We start from the raw sequence: 17,594 nt of genomic DNA, 5'->3' as shown, positions 1-17,594 counted from the left end.
GATCAAACAGCAAAAACTCCACTGATTCAATTTAAAGAAACACGATACAGTTGGCAGTCAACAAAAAGGCCTAAGACAAGGATTTTCTGCCAAGAGTATGAGTGTTTTTATTATCTCAATGAGTTGATGTCCTGTTGAGGGATCCAGCACCCCTGACGTGAGCGGCAGCCTTGGGAGTTGGGATTCAGCAGTGTTAGGCCCTCACGTGCACTTCACTGCCCCTTAAGTGTGTGTGTTTAGTTACATTTGCACCTTTCTTAATGTATCACTTTCTTTTCAGTTGCTGTGTCTGTACAGGGCACGTGTGAGTGGCGGTGAGTAGTATTTAGATTTGACCTCCCAACAGCAACTGTCTGCACTCATTTAGTCCGTTTTTATACGCTGGATACCATTTTAAATAGCATAGTAGATTAATTCATAATAAATTGTTGTTGTTTTTACTGGTTAAAGTATTGTTTGTAAATGTGTCTATTGATAATAAATGTCATACTCTTGGGAGAAACTCCTTGTCTTAAGCCTTTTTGTTGACTGCCAACTATATCGTGTTTCTTTAAATTGAATCTGTGGAGTTTTTGCTGTTTGATCAAGTTGAGTTAGAGGGCAACTTTGATCAGTAGAACAGCTAAACTTTAGGCCGTGTGCACGGCCCCGGTTACATGAAGTTATGGCCCTCAGTCATTTTCAATGTAATCATTTTAATCACCAGTTTCATTGCAGTTAAAATGATGCAGAGTCTGTCCTGACTGACCGTTGAAGCAATGTTCCTGCATCTCAATATCTCTACATTTATACTGGTGATTGAAATGTTAAATGTTTAACTACATAAATAACACATTTATGGTTAGAAATCCCTTTACGACCAACTCTGCACAGTACGATGACCTGGCCTTACTAGTTTCAAGTCTGTTGCCCTTCTGAACACACCCATCATCACGTTCAGGTGGGGTCTGTTCCAACACCCGACAGGGATGTTGTGCTGAACAAAACAGTATTGTGAAGGGCTGTACTGTGCATGGAGTGCACACAGCATGTCAGATGATGGTACTTCCTAGAGGTCAGTATGCTTCTTCATGTGGCCTGACCTTAAGATCTATCAAAGGCGACATTTTCTTCCTCAATGAAAATGCAATTTTCCTTTAATAAGAACAGAAAGGTTGACCTTGTTTCTTATGTCATGAAGCGGTAATAAAGGTGACTGTCTTGGAAGCTGTTTTCCTGCCCGATGTGCTTGAGCACACCGCCCTGCTGTAAGCGCGTCCCGTAGAGCACCGCCTCCCCCTGATCCTGAGCCAAGCCCACCTGCTGCAGCCACTCCACCAGGTCACAGCCAAGGAAACACTCCACCATAGTCCGCTTCCCACACCTTAGAGTTTGAAGAAACATCCACACAAAAGGTTGAATTATAGATAGAAGAAGAAAACAGACTAAAAAGCAATAACTGTTGAAAGGGTTTTTAAATAATTGTCATATGTGTTGGACTACCAGGATTGTTTCTCCACACACCATGTTAATTCAAGACATTTGTCATCAACCTCTGGCCAGAGCAGCGGTGAGTATGATGATGATGATGATGATGTGCTCTCACCTTCTCTTTTTGACGATGTCATGACAACACTGGTCCTTGTGGTATTGGGTGAACTGGGAGCAGGTCATCCTAATTTCCTCCGGTAGATTAGTCTGTGGTTGCTCTTCTTGCTTCTTTCCATGAAACAGACGATGTAACCTAAAAAAACATTCACAAAAACAAGGTATAAATGCATAGTGTAGTTAACACATAGTATGTATACACATACATAACTGTGAAGTCCACTGAGATAAAATGTAACATTTGTGATATTGGGCTATATAAATAAACATTGATTGATTGATTGATTGATTGATTGATTGATTGATTGATTGATTGATTGATACATACACGGTTAATACATTGTGGCTTGTGTGTAAAACACTAGAGAGTATGTCAAAGCTTAATAACATAGATTATCTTTACCTCTTTTTAAATGGCAGTATTATCAAATGCTTGTCCATCCCAAAGAGAGCAAAAGAGAGCAAACCCTAGGGACAGAGAACAGGTCATGACACTGGTGCTATGTGACAATAAAAAGCTCACAATCTTGGTATTAGTGTATCTGGGAAACCAACCTGTCCATAGTTGGCCACAGCACAGAAGAACAGCAGCTCCAAGTAGAGTCTACCAGGAACCGGGTTCAAGAGCAACCACAAGCAGCTGGACAGGTTCTGTTATGACAGGAAGTGAGAGGAGCTTTTTGTTTGAGGTGTACACCAGCAAACGTGTTGACAGAATACAACATGTAATAATAAATTAAATGCATATAGCGCTTCTCATCTGCAAAGACAAATCTCGAAGCGCTTGTGGAACCAGTTGAGTGAAATGACTGCATTAGGACAACTAAATAAGTGACAGAAAATAAGACTGACTTGACTTCCTTTAAGGGAATAGTTTGGATTATTTGAATAAGGGCTGTATGTAGTACTTGTATGTTTGTTGTATGAGCAGAAAGCAGTACTGGCACAGTAGCAAAGTAAAGTACAAAATATATTTTTGTATATTCAAGATCAGCTTTATATTTAGAGTATTTGTTTCATTTACATGGCTGCCGGATTGCCCTTTACAACGTTGAACCTAGGCATTATCCATGCTCTCTTGAAAGCCTCATGACTCTATTGACTATTGAGAAAAAACTGTAATTTTACCTCACAAAACACAACCTTCAGTCAGCTGCTTCCTGCACTGGTTAGATTGTTCGTGTGACGTTGATGCTTTGACCAAAGTTACACATTAACACAAACAAATTCACTAATGTAGGCAGCCATAAACCAGCAACTCTTGTGATAAGATAAAATTACTAATTTTGTCAATGTAGTCTAGTTGGAAAGGGCAATGTAAAGCAGTGACTATGGAGGAGAATGTTTTCCAACCCCACTACATATCATTTGTACTAAACCTTTAAATAGTGAATTTACAGGTTTTAAAAATATCTGTTGAGATACACAAAGAAACCACATATCACAAGTTTGATTGGTATCTACTAGTCTTATTAGAACCAGTCAGCTTTCATGGCCAGTCTTCACATACTTTAAAATGTTCTTTAAAATGAAATATAAATAAGGCCTAAAACAGGGACAAAAAAAGCTAAATTCTAAATTTACTTGTCTTATTTAATATTTTCTTATCAAATATTTAGAGCAATAAATACCAATCCAATCATAATAATCTAATGGGTTTCCTTGGAGAAGGCTACAACCAAAACTGAATGAGTGAGTGAGTTGGAAATAACATGGCTCAGCCATTTGTGTCTGATTTGGTTTGTGATGCACTAAATATAATGATGCAGGCAGTAAGGCTGGCTTCATGTCACTGTAGAAGTGAAAGGTGGTGGTTTACTCACAGCCAACAAGCCAACAGTCAGAAGCAGACAGAGGAGCACATGACGGGCCACTTGTCTTTCTTCTACCTGCTGGAGCTCCTCCACTTGGACAAGCAGGCAGTCTGTGGACTCACAACGGCTCTCACACAGACCTGAGGGGGGCAGCACAACAGGAAATAAGCATACACTCAATACTGAATCTTATTCATTGTACAGAAATGCTCTTTAATGGTTATCGTTGTTGTGTGTGTTTAACAAATTGGGGTTAATGTATTTTTAATTCTCGCTCTGAATAAATGTACTGTTGTTAATTAGTAAAATACCTGTGAGTGTGGTTGCTGTGTTGTTCATGGTGGAGCTGATCATGTCAGGCATGGGCTGGGGTGGGGCGCAGTCACACAGGAGGCACGCTGATAACAAAGTGTTAAGAGTGAGGTCAAACTCGAGGCAAAAAGCACACACAGTGTGAGTAATACAGAACAAGATTAACCCTCTAATGAAGATGACAGTAATACTTATAACATTTTAATATCTTGAATATTTTGAGTTATTGCGAAATTAAATGTTTTCATGCTACTCTTTATGTGAATGGTACCTACTGTATTCTGTTAACCACATGTTTAAATTGTCGTTGTTTTTGTTTTTATGTTAGAATCAGGATTGTCTGCAACACACTAGTATCTTTCAAATCATATTCATATAAAAGAAAGAGTGTGTTCCTCCAACAGTGGCAGAACTGGTTTGTATGTATTGTAATAAAATCCCCAAAGTCGGACCACTCCTTGAGCTCTGACTTGAATGGAAGGAGACTGCCTGCATGTAGGTCTGACATTGTTTTTCTTGACCAACTGTTCACTCTATTTCACTTTGGATGTTTTAGGTGCCAGCTCTTGAGATCCATGTGAATAATGTTGTTATGTGCACACTTTGTTGTGTATTACGTTTTTAACAGGCACATTTTGAGCTGGCACAGCAGTAGTCTCCTTACAAAAGAAAACAAAATGTTAGCCGTGAAGGCTCAATTACAAGTTATATCTATGACTTGTATCGAGTCATACTATCGACACGTAACTTCAGATCTCATGTTTCGTCCAGATAATGACATCTAAAATGTTTGTTCCTTTTTTTCAGTGTTTATTTGTGATTTTGAAACGTATTTGTTCTACTTGTGCAAATGGTCTGCTGGGGCAGTAAATGAGAAATAAGTTGCGCTGCCAATGTGGCAGTTTGAAGAAAACTTATGGATGACTTTTGAATAACGACTGTTCTTTCCTTTTCTCTTTAACTTAGGCTTTAACAACTGTGACAACATTTGAGATGTTTGAACTCTCTCTGTGTGCTCCACCCATTCCCATGTGCTGTGACATTCATCACTTGGCAAACGGTTATTTATTCAGAATCTTAAAAGGTGACAGTCAAACAAATGTTGAATAAAAGTCTCAGTTGAATGGCCTCTTTCAGAGAAATTACCTCCGTTGGGATCTCCTGATGGGGCGGTTGGCTCAAACAGAGACTGGTTCTCTGGATCATCCTCAGTGACAAGATCCTCTGCAGAGTTTTCCTCAGTGTGGGCCCAGCTTCCTCTGCTGAGACATATAAGAGAGCTCCCTCCCAGCAGTATACTGAGAGCTAGCACAACCGTGGTGCATATTATCTGTAAAATAATGCGCATACAGACATGTAGGATTTTAAGTATTTCTCTGCAGGTTAAAAAAATGGCAGAAAACATGAAAGATTTAGATGTTGTTGTTACCTGTGGTTTGCCATAAAAGAAAGCTGAGTCAATAGTGTCTGGCACTTTTGTCCCAGAAATGAGCAACGCAGCTGTTATTGAGGCTGGGATACTGTTAATATAGAGACAGCATTTGAAATCAATTACAGTATCAAGATGTACAATGTAAATCCTTTCAATGACACTACGTTTCTGATTACATTTTTAAATGAATGCACTTTAATCTAAAATCCCCAACATGGCGGACCTTTTAGTAGACCAGACAATCTGGGTTAGTTTCATTTCTGTTTTTAGCCTTCTTTAAAGAGACTCACCCCCAGCCAGCAATGAGGAACGCGCCGGGTAAGACTTTCACATCCTCATGCCTCTTCATGAGCACAAGAGAGAGTGCTATTAAACCTAAAATGACCAAAAACACATTACAGAATTAGCAAAAAAACTTCATATTTCAGAGATCACCAAATTAAATGTATGAATTTTAATGTGAGGTTAAAGTGGATGGAGAGTTGTTTGCATACCTGGCCAAACAAAGCTACTGTAGAGGGAGGTACATATTATTGTGAACGTCAGGACCTGCCCGATGAAGTTGTCTTCTTTCACCATAAAGTTCCACAGAATCATCCCAACACAAGTTAGAAACTACCGACCAAACAATAAAAAAGAACTGCATTTACTTATGAGGTTACACCTGCAGGTAGATGTTTGGTCAATTTGAATAATGGATCATAAAATCAATTCAGAGAAAATGTGCAAGTTTGCTCACCTGTGCCAAAAAAAGGTTGATTGTAAACATGTGAGGTAGCCTCTTGAATTTTTTACTTAAAAACATGACAGCAATTGTCCAAACCTGTGAGGGAAAACACACATTTTAAATGATACATGTCGCCCAACACGAAGACATGTGCAGACATGTTAATAACTATCATTATTCAACATCATTTGCTGGTATTTCATTTGAAAGCAAAGGACAGGTGAAATAAGAGAATGAAAGAATGGAGACTAACAAGGTAGTACAATATACTGTAGAATACACAACTGTATACATATTTCCTCACAACAAAGATTCTTCATTGTTTTTTGCAACAGGTTCCTGAAAGTGGAATTGAATGAGGAAGTAAGTTCTCTTGTCAGTAAAGCATCTGTTCAGTCACACATCCTCTAAATGACGAAGCCTTTTTATTTCTATCTGCCACAGTGGTTCGAACATCTCACAAGAAGCCACATGTTTGTGTTTTCTTTTCATTCCACAGCAGAGGTGTAGTAGCAGTAGTGAATTGTGCTGTTTTATGGAAATAACTTACTAAAGTCATTGCAGGCCCAACTGCTTTAAGTTCAGAAGTAGAGAATGCTTTAGCAAAAGGTCTATGAGTCAGGACTTCCCTTTGAACCCAGATTCCACATACTGTGATAAAAAAAAATAACCAGCCAATAAAAAGACAGTTATAAAACATTAACCAACAACAAGTTAACACATATCAGACTTACCAGTGCAACCAAGGTCACTATGCTTATATTAAAGCTGACACTCAGCAGTGAATTCATCAAAAGCTGAGGATCCATCCAGCGCATGGTAAGTAACCAGGCAGAAACATACATTATTGGAGCTGAGAGAAAAGTGCTGATCACCATCCCAGAGGTTACCTGTCAGGGAGAAGAATACTATGTATGTTAAGTAAAAAATAAAATGACTTGTTAGCATCTGAATGGCAGATAGGATGTTGACTCGTAAACAACTTACAACTTCTAGCTCTGCGTTGTAATAAACAGCATAGATGGCCACACTTGGTGCAGTGGGAAACACACCATAAAGAAAGGCATAATTGGAGAGGCTTGAGTGGTTCAATGAGCTGGTGTTGGTATTGTCCAATAAATCCACCATGTCCTTACAAATCAGTGGCATCAGCAACCTGAGAGTGAAATCAAAAGGCCGGTGTCATAAATCATTACCTGAGAGTTAGTTAACTGAAAAATGCTACGAATATATAAACATACACTAGTTATTATCATGCTACGCCTTCCTAACAGCTATGACAAGTCATGCTTTAATATAAGTCTTGTGGTCTGTGAAAGGCATGACTCACACAAACCATAAGCACAAAACAACATGTTGGGAGCACTTTACAAAGCTCTAACCTGACGACTATCTACACTCCCAGAACACATTAAGAGTTCATCTGATAACACTGAATCCTCCCTTGTTCAAAATGCACATTAAGTAAAGGTCTTAGATTTTTCCACTCACAGTTTCGCTGTTGTGAGTAAAATCAGTGTCACGACTGAGGATCTGGTTAATTTCCCCAACTGTCCCACCATGGACAGACCCAAGTAGAACAGAGCTGCTCCCCCGAAAGAGTTGGCCAAGCCATCAAGAAATGAAGCCATGAAGGGAGGAATTGTCTGATGCAGGGCAAAATGGCCGATGATGCCGATGACAACCATGAACACTATAGGGTTCTTCAGGACCTGCAACACTACAAGCCCCACGATCAGGATTTTTCTCTGTTGATGGTTTCCCTGATTCTTCCACTTCTGGATCTCGCAGAAAGCAAAGCCAATGGGGTTTAGAAGAATCAGGGACACCGGTGCCACCAGGTAGATGTACTGCAGGTACTCTGGGTATGTGCTCTTGTAAAGGGCCTCCACTGTGGATAAAGATGAAAACAAATAGCTCAATATTTACGTACTCTGCGAATCTGACTTGTTGGAACATGTAGTGCCAAAGTATGAAATATTGACTAAATACACACAAAGCTGCGAAAAAAATCCAAGCTTACATAAATATCTGATTTACATCATTTTTCAAGTGTAAGGACTGTCTACATATAAAGTACCTGGGCCATACTGTTACCTGCGCTGTTGTTAGTACTGTATTTAGAAATATCTATAACTGTCAGTAAATCAATCATGCTTAAAGGGTTTGTTTATTCTATAATAATATAATCAGAAGCATCAGCCTATGCATGCTTATAGAGCATGGGTATGCTTGTATATAACATTTAAATTCCCTTACAGGAAGATAAGCATGATCAGAGATGTTATTCCACTTGTGCAAATGTTTGCGAGTATAAAATAATGAATCTAAATGTTGAAAGTTGTGAGCACAATGATATCAACTTCAGCTGAGGTAGTTTACAGTGACACATGGATAATTACACATTTGATTTGATGAGTGGACAAACATAAGGACAGCATGATTACAGTTGCAGCAGTGAATGAAAAGCAATGTGTGTGGTAGGCTTAAAGGCATTATACTCACCAATGGGATATCCCAGGGCAAAGTCATTGCTTTGGGTGGCAAATATTGAGAAAAGCCCAGCTTTACTATAGCGGCTCTCAGGACTGGCAACTATCAGCGTGAGAACGCAGACAAGGAAAAACACAGACACTTTGGCAATGAGGATGCTCCATAGAAATGGCCAGATGACATTCCCAAAGTCCAACAGCACCATGTTCTTGAACAGCAAAGCTGGGAGGGCAAACTTGGACACAAAATTCCCCAATCCTTTGGCCTGTGTGGAGTTGATGATGTTTGCCCTCCCTGCGATGTATCCACACAGTATTATCCCAAAGCACTGCAGGAGAGCCGGTAGCAGCTTGTCAATGGACATGCTGGGTGAGGAGACTTCCTGCTCATATGAAAAGTTGGTGTTTCTGCCTGGTGCCTCCATCATGTTGATCATCCTTCCACTGTCACTTGTCATGTCTGGTTTGAGGGCTTGTTATTTCCTGTCGGCCCTGTCAGATAACACAAGAGGGAGGGAGTTCAAATGAGGAGTTTGTAGTAAGACGTTAAACTGGCAAAGATAACGAGTTAACGGCGTTTGTTAACCAAATCAACGTCATATAACCGACTCCTTTACGAGTGACTATCAAGCTTTTACCAAATAGAAAACAGGCATATCAAGGTCATTGCGGTTATAAATGACTAACCTCTGCTCTGAGTGCAGTTCAGCCCCCAACGTGTAACGTTAACGTTTGCATGTGTCAGTGAAATGTCAGTTGGAGTAGCCATTAGCCAGCTAGCTATCGTTGAATTGGTGAACAACAACTGAGAGTATCCTCTTAAATCTCAAGTTGAGTTACACAACTCTAAAAACCACTAAGTCTACCTAGATAGTTGTTGAAATGTCGCGTTACGTATGTGTTATTAGCTCACTTTAGTCACCACCCAGCAACTTTCCTATTCCCCGATTTGTCAACAACGATTCAACCAATCAAAATATACTGAGGGAAAAAGAGGCGGGGCGTACTCCACCTACACTACACACCACATGCAAAGCAGGTACACACACTTCCTGATGCCCCCCATCAAGTACGACACATATTACATTTAGTAATAATACTGAATTAAACTCTGTAGTCTATAGTTTTGTTATTATTTGAAGACGCAAGAGTTTTTTAAAAACGCTTGAAGTATGTGCAGGGGAGGGTATAATTAAAACAGGACTGAGATGAGATACTATTCCCTTCTTAGACATTATAACTTGTAGCCTACTTATAATACATTATGAGTTATACATCTTAGAAAACCTAATTTCAGATGGTGGATTGTAGTTATTGAAGGTTTTTTCAAAGAGATGGTTCCTAGTGAATGTTGAGGAAGTGTTTAAAAAGCATGGAAAGGTAATCAAAGTTTGGCAATTCATGAGTTAGGTGTACATATTTCTAAATGAACAACCAAGTCTGGTAGGCTATATGTAAAATGTATAATCAAACTTTCAGAAAGCATAATTTTCCTACAAAAGTAATAGTTTATTATTGTTAATAAGACTTGTTTTATATGTTTATTTGAGTCATTAATCCACACCAGCCCTCAGTTTTTCCTTTTTTACAATTCAATAACTCTACGTACATCCTTTATGAACAATGAATCATACGACTGTATAAGGTGACAGGGGTTATTTGAAGGGACAGAACCACAGAGAACTATGACTCAACTCTTCAATGTTCCTCAGCTTTTCTTATAACTCAATGTTTTGTTTTACAGCCTGAGATATCATCACGCTCGTCAGCATCATTGCCTCACTTCAGCTTAAAAATGCAAAATAACTACTTTTATATTTTCCACCTTTACATATATGAAATAATATGAGTCAAAAGGATTCTGGACACAGAGCAAGACTTGATCAGCCTGAAAAACGTATTTCATTTTTAATTCAGTTGTTCCCTAAACAAACATGTGAAAGAATATATGAAATGTTTTTAAACAAATTCAATATCTCAATTGCACACATATATATTACTTTAAAAAAGTAAAGCAACACAGCTCTAGCAAAACATATCCTGAAGCTACTGTATACAACATTACCTTTTACATATACACATGTAGGAACACAACATCAAAGAGCAAACAAAGACTTATACTGTGAATGCAGCTATTGTTCAAAGTTAGACAGGTAAAACAGGATGCAGTTACGCCCAGCTGGTGCACTCCACTCCAGGACTTTAAATCGTGCTCAACTCAATGAGACGGCCTGCAAACACACCTAATGTGCCGATGAGACACACTGCCATGAACACACAGAGCAGGATGTGATCCAACACCATGGCTACAAACTTCCATTCTTCAGCAGCCTGGAAAGAAAAGAGGGACAATATGTTACACAAAGCGTGACTAAAGAACAGTATTAGTGACACTTTCTGTGCAAGAGAGATTACATTGTTGGACTCCTCGTCCGATTTCATGGTTTCTGCGATGTATTTGACTCCTTCAATGGCACTGCGGACGTCAGGGTTCTTAGTCATGGGCGACTGATAGGGAACAGAAGAGGCCTGGTTGCCTGAGATGTCTGAGATGTCAAAATCAGCACCATATAGGTTGGGTTTAACTTGCATTTCCTTTCCTGGGCGTTTCATTGTTGAGAAGAACATGATGTTGGGAATGGTTTCAATGAAAACCTGTTGATAGAAAGACAACAGATATGCATCATGTCATACAGCATCAGAGAAGTTGGATTATGTCAAATGAACATGTTATGCCTACTACCACTAGATGGCAATATCATACAAAGAAAAATAAATAAAGGATTGTTCTCTAAAGCTTGCCAAGTTTGAGTGGTAAAGCTCTTCAGTCAAAACAATATTAGGTTAAGGTTTATGTTCCCCTCTGTTTATGTGCTCACCTTGCGGACCCAGTCTGGCATTGTGTGAGTGCTGGGGGAGCGGTGGTGGGTGTTGATGACGATGACAGTGATAATGATGGAGGCAATGACGAAGACCATAGTGAAGAGCATGTACTTCCCAATGAGTGGTACAGCACTGGAGGTAGAAGGAATCAGCTCCACAATGACCAGCAGGAACACAGTCAGAGACAGCAGGACGGAGATGCTGAGGGTCATCTTCTCACCTGGGAGACACAGAAGACATCTTTTGTGATCATCAAGGGTATCATCATGAACTCTACAGGACTTTAGAAATCATCGATAATCATCAAACTTGTTTTAGTTCAACTGGTCACAACCGGTAAACATATGAAACAAATGTCTGTGGTTCACAAATCAGCATTGGGTCAAAAAGGATTTCAAATGTTGTAAGTGTAGAGAACATTGTATGTTTACAGCAGCAGAAAAAGTCAACCTACAACAACACATTCTATGTTATTTGAACACATCTTTACTTTTAAAGACACTGAAATAACCCTTAAACTGAATTAAAAATGGGGAGCTGCCGTATTGAAAGAATGTTTGTACAAAACACTAAAAACATGCAATCTTAATACATCGCCACAAGGGAGAGCTGTTGCTGTGGGTAGTAAATACTTCCATTACCCTGCCATCCAATCAGGATGCTACCCCCACTATTAACACAGCACACAATAACTGCACTGTTCACACTCGAGAATAGGAGGTATTTTTGCTGTTGTTTCTAAACTCAACAATAGAACAAGTAAACTAATTCTGACACCTTCTCACAAGTGAAATGCTAGACGTGTTGTTTTGTTGCTCAGATAGAGCAGTTATCCCGGAGAGAGCATCTTTTGGCACCAGCTTCTCCTCCACACTTTCCTGTCAGCAGCCATATCAGACACTGGAATCAAGTGATGTATTATACATTAAAGCAAAGGCCCGCTTTCAGACATGACAGCACAGAGGGACCCTGGGTAATGAGGCAGAATTACACACTGGGAACACGGCCACATGTGCACACAAGCAGTGCAACTACTGCATCAGCTGATGTAGGGACACCTCAGAATTAGGGACGAGGATTAGTCCAACATGATGTCAGTTAACATATCGTATCTGTGTTTTTATGTCACATCATGATACCACAGATAATGAAGATAATGTCGCATTCAGTAGATGTTTTTTTTGGACAACTTCACAATACTAAATCAGAGGTTGTTTTTTTGTTGTTTTTGTATTTGCCTGTCTCCATATTATACATATATACAGTTAGCATGTATTAATCATTATCTCAGCTGAGAGTGTCAGAGAACTTTGAGCCATCCATGTTCAAGAAATAGGTTGACATTTAGAGAAATAAGCTTATGTGCCGTCTTGCTAAGGTTAAGAAAACCAAAACCTCTTTCATAGCTGTGGGCTAAATATGACACTTTACAGCAAAGAAACCAGCTTAGCTTAGTTTAGCACAAGGAGTTGAAACAGGGGAAAGCAGCTAGTCTGGCTCCGTCCAATGTGCCTACCAACACCTCGAAAGCTCACTAATTAACTGAAAGGACTATGTCTTGTTGTCACGGTGAGAGTGCCAGACAGAGAGCCAATTAGTGAGTTTTAGAGGTGATGGTGGCAGCTATAGGGAACAAGCTAGTCTGGCTCGAGTCAGAGGTAAAAAATCTGTTTACCAGCACCTCACATAAACCCTGCTCACTGTATTTGCATACAGCACAATGTCAACTTGGCCTATACAATAGATGATGTATTTGAAGAGCTATTGTGTGTTGTTATTGTTGAATATGTATAGATTGTATAGACTGTAGATTACCATACTGTATGTGGTAAATGTAATCTTTAATTGCTTTTTGAAAATCAGAAAAAAGCACTGATGTCATCATAATGTCCCCGTGCTATTGATTAATACTTTATGTTATATCCAAATTGTGGTCTCAGTATCAACATACCAGAGTCTGTAGGAAGATAGAAGACGAGGCCGGTCAGGAAGGAGAAGAGCATGCAGGGGATGATGACGTTGACGATGAAGTACAGTGGGAGGCGCAGCATGAGGAAGTGGTAGGTGATGTCCAGGTAAGGGGTTTCCGGGCAGCAAGCATAGTACACCCAGTGCTTCCAGCCGCGGAAATCCTTCATCTCCCACTCTCCACTTTCCATAAAGTTACTCAGGTCAGGGCGGTCACTTTCCTGGTGAGGAGAAGCAATACTCAGGGTTAATAAAGGATGGTTTTTAAATCAAATTCCTTAATTATTTCTGTTCCTGTTTGCTGAAAAAAGCATTAAACTGTGTTTTGGCTGCGGTACGGTTGAACTTTGCATACATAATATCTTCTATAAGATGTTATGGTTTCATAGTGTTTTTGATGTTTAAAAAAAACAACAAAATGTTTACGTTGTTGCATATATTAGTTAATTGTAAACAGAAATTACCTCATTTGAAAGACTGCTTTTATTCTAATATTTTACAAGAGGCTACTACTCCAATTGTGCGACAAAAAACACAGCATGAAAAAAAAGATTATAAATTGAAGCCATAGTGTATATTTTTTCTTTTTGTACCAATTTCTTAAATGTGTTTTGGGAAACACATTTGCTCTCTCTCCTGGGGAGAGCAAGATTAAAAACAAATTGATACCACCATCAATCTTCTCTGCAACAAAGCTAATAAGTGCAGTTCCCTAAAGAAATGGGGTTGAATGAGTTAAATTACTGGATTGACGACAACCAGGGTTCCATCATAGGTCCAGGTCCCCAGCTTCATAGTGCAGTTCTGCAGGTCAAAGGGGAAATGCAGCACAATGATTTCACAGTAGCTCTTGAAGATGGCAGGCGGGTTCCATGTGATCTTTCCTGTGTGCTCCAGCAGCACTTTGGTCTCATGAACGATGGCAAAGTCTCCATCAGCACTGCGGGCACAGACACAAACAGGCAACATCAACATGGGAGATAATAAGTTAAATGTTAACACAGAGGGACATCAGTGCCTGAGGATGGGTTAGTGCTGCGGTCGCACCACAGCCAACCAGAGCTCAGCTTGGCACAAGTTGTTGTGGCAGCGGAGCTGGTTTTCAGGGAAAAGAAGCAGCCTGTCAGACGCAGCATATGGTGGGAGGAGGGGGGAGGGGGCTGATATAGAATCCAGATCACACGCTGAATACTGGACTATAGGAAAGTGTGATTAAAAGCACCTCTCCAAGGTGTGTTAATTGTTTCTAGAGGTGTGGATGCTTTAGGGCACATAAACATTTTACAAAAAAGGTTTCAAGAAAAACTGAAAGAGGGACATGGCATGTATCAAATATAGCCTGTGAACATACTTGTTGTAGAGCACCAGATCAGGCCGCCAAATGTCTTTGGAGGGAACTCTGATCTTTTTGATGCCGCCGTAATCCTGCGGGTTCCACTTCAAGTTTACATCTTCCCATTGCTGGAAAAAAAAATGACACAGAACAATGGACAGGCCATACATTTTGACAAAAAAATAAGAGAGAATTCTTTTTGATTTTGAATAGAATAAGAAAATTAAATTATCATTATAAATTATTTTTACGTATTAATACATTTTTGTTGAAGGGATTTCACATTTTGGACAGTTATCATTTTTTATTTGATGATTTATTTTTTCCCAATCCTTTTCAAACTCATATGAATTGGTACATTATTGAGGCTTTCTGTGATATGGTGAATCCAAAGCCTCCCTTTAATCACAACAACACCAATAAACCAATAAACCAAGTATCAAACCTGCTTCAGTCGCACGTTGCTGCTGACAATCTGGTTGACCTCATCCTGTAAATCCAGATAAATGTGTTTAGTCAGTTGGTGACGGTTAATTTTATACAGATGGGTTGATATGTTGTGTGACAAGAGCTCTCACCACACTGATGAGCTGGATGAGCTGAAGGCCCACAGTCACAATCACCGGGTCCTTGAAGTGATTGACAGGACGGACGACCTTATTGTAGCCAATAAAAAGTTTTTGGACTAGAATTGTCTCATTAGCGGAGCCCAAGACAGTGCCTAGAATAAGAAACACACCATAGAGACATGTTGTTTTTCACAGTTTTGTACATTTAAGGCATGTAGAAGGCGATATTAGTCTTTCTTTACACCTCAGGCTGCCTCGTCTTCACTGTGCTTGAAAACTAAGTCCAAAGTAGAATATCTCTTTAAGAACATCTGATACATGTTGGGTTAATTTAATATGAGTTTAAAATAGATGTGACCAGGGTAATTCTATAGGTGTAAGGTGGTTGTGAACATACTGTATGTGCATGTTGTTATTATAATGGACCTACTTTTTAACATACTGGGCATTAAAAACATAAATGTTGGTGATTTAAAAAAGTCCACATGTTCATTTATTAATTTATTTTCAATATTTTTCAAGGCTTTGAGAAAACCATTTGGGAATTGTATTCAGGAATATGATCGCAATCCTATTGGCCTCTTGTGTAAATGCATGTATTTGTGCATGCAAATATATTTACAGTAGGGACTAAATTAGAAAAGTCTGCATTCAAACATGCAATCACCCCTGCACGTGTGTTAATAGAGATGTTCTTTTACTCTCACTGCTACATATCTGTGACAAGCCGGGGTAGGATCCCCTTACATTTTTCCGCTGACCTTGAAAAGAAGGTCATTTTACAGAAACATGTTTGCATTGGGTGAATGATTCTACAGAGATTCGACTCGGTAAACTCAAGAACATGAACATAATTATGCAGGTGACTTCATGTGTTGACAGAAAAATGGTTGGAACGCAAAAATGAGAACAGCACACATGCTCTTGTCAATCAAAAGCTGGTTTGCACTGACTGAATATTTGCTCATTTTTTGTCGTTGTTTGAATTGGATCAGCTTTCACTGACATGAGACTGGTTTTAATGAACATAATGAAAGCAAACAGGGCTTAGTAATTGTTTTATAGGCTCCAACCTTATCATGCTTTAACACTACAAGTCACTCAAGCAAAGGAGACAGGCACTTATTTCCACAACATACATTCTCTTCAGTTTGTAAGTTCTTACCTGCTAGAATGACTAGAGGAATAATGCATAATGCAGAGTTCATTGTTGCCAATAAAACCAGGCAACCAATAACCAAGATCCAACTTCAGCACGCAGCCCGCAGACCTCTTGAGTATTAAAACAGCTAAAACATCTCTCAGCACTGGCATATAACTCACAGCATACGCTCCGAGCTCTTCACTGGCAGACGTGTTGTTATTGTCCAACAGCGGATGTGAGTGACTAGCTGCCAGTGCTTGTCATTTGAGAGGGCCACATTCTTTGTGATCGGCAAGATCAACATGCCGGAATAATCCACCACTGAAATATCCCATCCTGAACTTGGCCACACTCATCCCGAAGTGAGAAGAGACACAGCAAATGATGGCTGCTTTGAACCCCCATTGCTAAACTCTCATTACAGACTTTAAATCCGTACGCCGGTGATGCATAATGTTTAGCAACTAGAATGTTCATATGTCTCCTGTATGTATGTGTTTGTCTTCTATTTGGTAATCGAAGTTTGGGTGACGTGTGACATTTTTTGCATTTTGAAGGATGGGATCTTAAAATAAAGCTTTGTCAATTTCCTGCTTGACCTTGGAAACAGTATTTTACACAATGGTCTTGGGCCTTTTCAAACTATCATTTTGCGTTACATTGAATTACATGATCAATATCAATGTGCTGAGAAAGATCATGTAATGCAATAAAAGGCTCAAGGAACAGCTGAAAGAAGCTTGTCGTGAAATGATCTAATCGATTCTTATGTCCACCTCAATGTTTCCCCATATGTTTTTATTTATTTATTTGTTCAGCTTGTATCTATGTTATTTTTTTTGGAACACCTATGTCTTATCTGTATAAGTTGTATTGTTCTTTTACCACTGCACAACGCTTCTGTCAAATTCTGTTGTTTTGAAACATGCTCTATAAATACACTAAACTTGAAGCGTGAAGCTTGGAGCGTGAACCTTTGAGCAATGCTCGGTCAGGCAACATTTACATGAGGTTACAGTGTCTCAGATTTGGGATCTTTCTTCTGCAGCATGTAAGAACTTGTTTCTTAAGGGTAATGGTTAATTAAATAAGCTATCTTTTGGTAGGTTACATTTAACAAATCCTCTTAATATTACTTGTCGGGTAGAGAAAAAAACAGAATCTCTTGAAATTGTATGCATTCTGAAAATATACTGAATGAAAGATATGTGTATGAATACATGTTTGCATGTTTGTGATTTATCTAATGTTAAGGTTTCTTTTAACCTTTATCCACCTTGACATTCTAAGTTGACGGGCAAATAGATATACATAATTGAACTCATAAGAGCTT

At 39.2% G+C, this 17,594-nt stretch overlaps 2 protein-coding genes across 2 annotated transcripts; both read right to left on the bottom strand.

Moving 5' to 3' along the window:
• Positions 1-9: 9 nt before the first annotated feature.
• gpr155a (G protein-coupled receptor 155a) lies at positions 10-9,285 on the bottom strand. Its single transcript, XM_010794516.1, has 16 exons — positions 9,052-9,285; positions 8,378-8,856; positions 7,364-7,763; positions 6,860-7,028; positions 6,607-6,762; positions 5,885-5,968; positions 5,640-5,760; positions 5,436-5,520; positions 5,143-5,233; positions 4,860-5,043; positions 3,713-3,799; positions 3,411-3,541; positions 2,143-2,238; positions 1,991-2,055; positions 1,586-1,723; positions 10-1,363 (listed from the first exon to the last, which is right to left on the bottom strand). Exons 2-16 carry the CDS (start codon positions 8,820-8,822, stop codon positions 1,168-1,170), a joined length of 2,448 nt encoding a protein of 815 aa, XP_010792818.1. The 5' UTR covers positions 8,823-8,856; positions 9,052-9,285; the 3' UTR covers positions 10-1,167.
• Positions 9,286-10,238: 953 nt separating this feature from the next.
• chrna1 (cholinergic receptor, nicotinic, alpha 1 (muscle)) lies at positions 10,239-16,477 on the bottom strand. Its single transcript, XM_010794515.1, has 9 exons — positions 16,283-16,477; positions 15,127-15,269; positions 14,994-15,038; positions 14,567-14,676; positions 13,960-14,155; positions 13,199-13,436; positions 11,244-11,467; positions 10,780-11,019; positions 10,239-10,695 (listed from the first exon to the last, which is right to left on the bottom strand). The coding sequence occupies exons 1-9, from the start codon at positions 16,323-16,325 to the stop codon at positions 10,567-10,569; spliced, it is 1,368 nt and encodes a 455-aa protein (XP_010792817.1). The 5' UTR covers positions 16,326-16,477; the 3' UTR covers positions 10,239-10,566.
• Positions 16,478-17,594: the final 1,117 nt, after the last annotated feature.

Source organism: Notothenia coriiceps, unplaced genomic scaffold (genome assembly GCF_000735185.1).
Source record: "Notothenia coriiceps isolate Sejong01 unplaced genomic scaffold, NC01 NC01_scaffold00037246, whole genome shotgun sequence".
Lineage (NCBI taxonomy): Eukaryota > Metazoa > Chordata > Actinopteri > Perciformes > Nototheniidae > Notothenia > Notothenia coriiceps.
This window is presented reverse-complemented; position numbering and strand designations above follow the sequence as displayed.

What these genes read in the sequence shown, in the direction of transcription:
- gpr155a (XM_010794516.1), bottom strand. Translation starts at nt 8,822, where the DNA reads ATGACAAGTGACAGTGGAAGGATGATCAACATGATGGAGGCACCAGGC. An exon ending in TGCCCTGGGATATCCCATTG is followed by an intron (nt 7,764 to 8,377) that starts GTGAGTATAATG and finishes CTTTATCCACAG; the next exon opens with TGGAGGCCCTTTACAAGAGC. An exon ending in TGACTGTTGGCTTGTTGGCT is followed by an intron (nt 2,239 to 3,410) that starts GTGAGTAAACCA and finishes CTGTCATAACAG; the next exon opens with AACCTGTCCAGCTGCTTGTG.
- chrna1 (XM_010794515.1), bottom strand. Translation starts at nt 16,325, where the DNA reads ATGAACTCTGCATTATGCATTATTCCTCTAGTCATTCTAGCAG. An exon ending in GATCTGGTGCTCTACAACAA is followed by an intron (nt 14,156 to 14,566) that starts GTATGTTCACAG and finishes CTGTGCCCGCAG; the next exon opens with TGCTGATGGAGACTTTGCCA. An exon ending in CTATCTTCCTACAGACTCTG is followed by an intron (nt 11,468 to 13,198) that starts GTATGTTGATAC and finishes TGTGTCTCCCAG; the next exon opens with GTGAGAAGATGACCCTCAGC.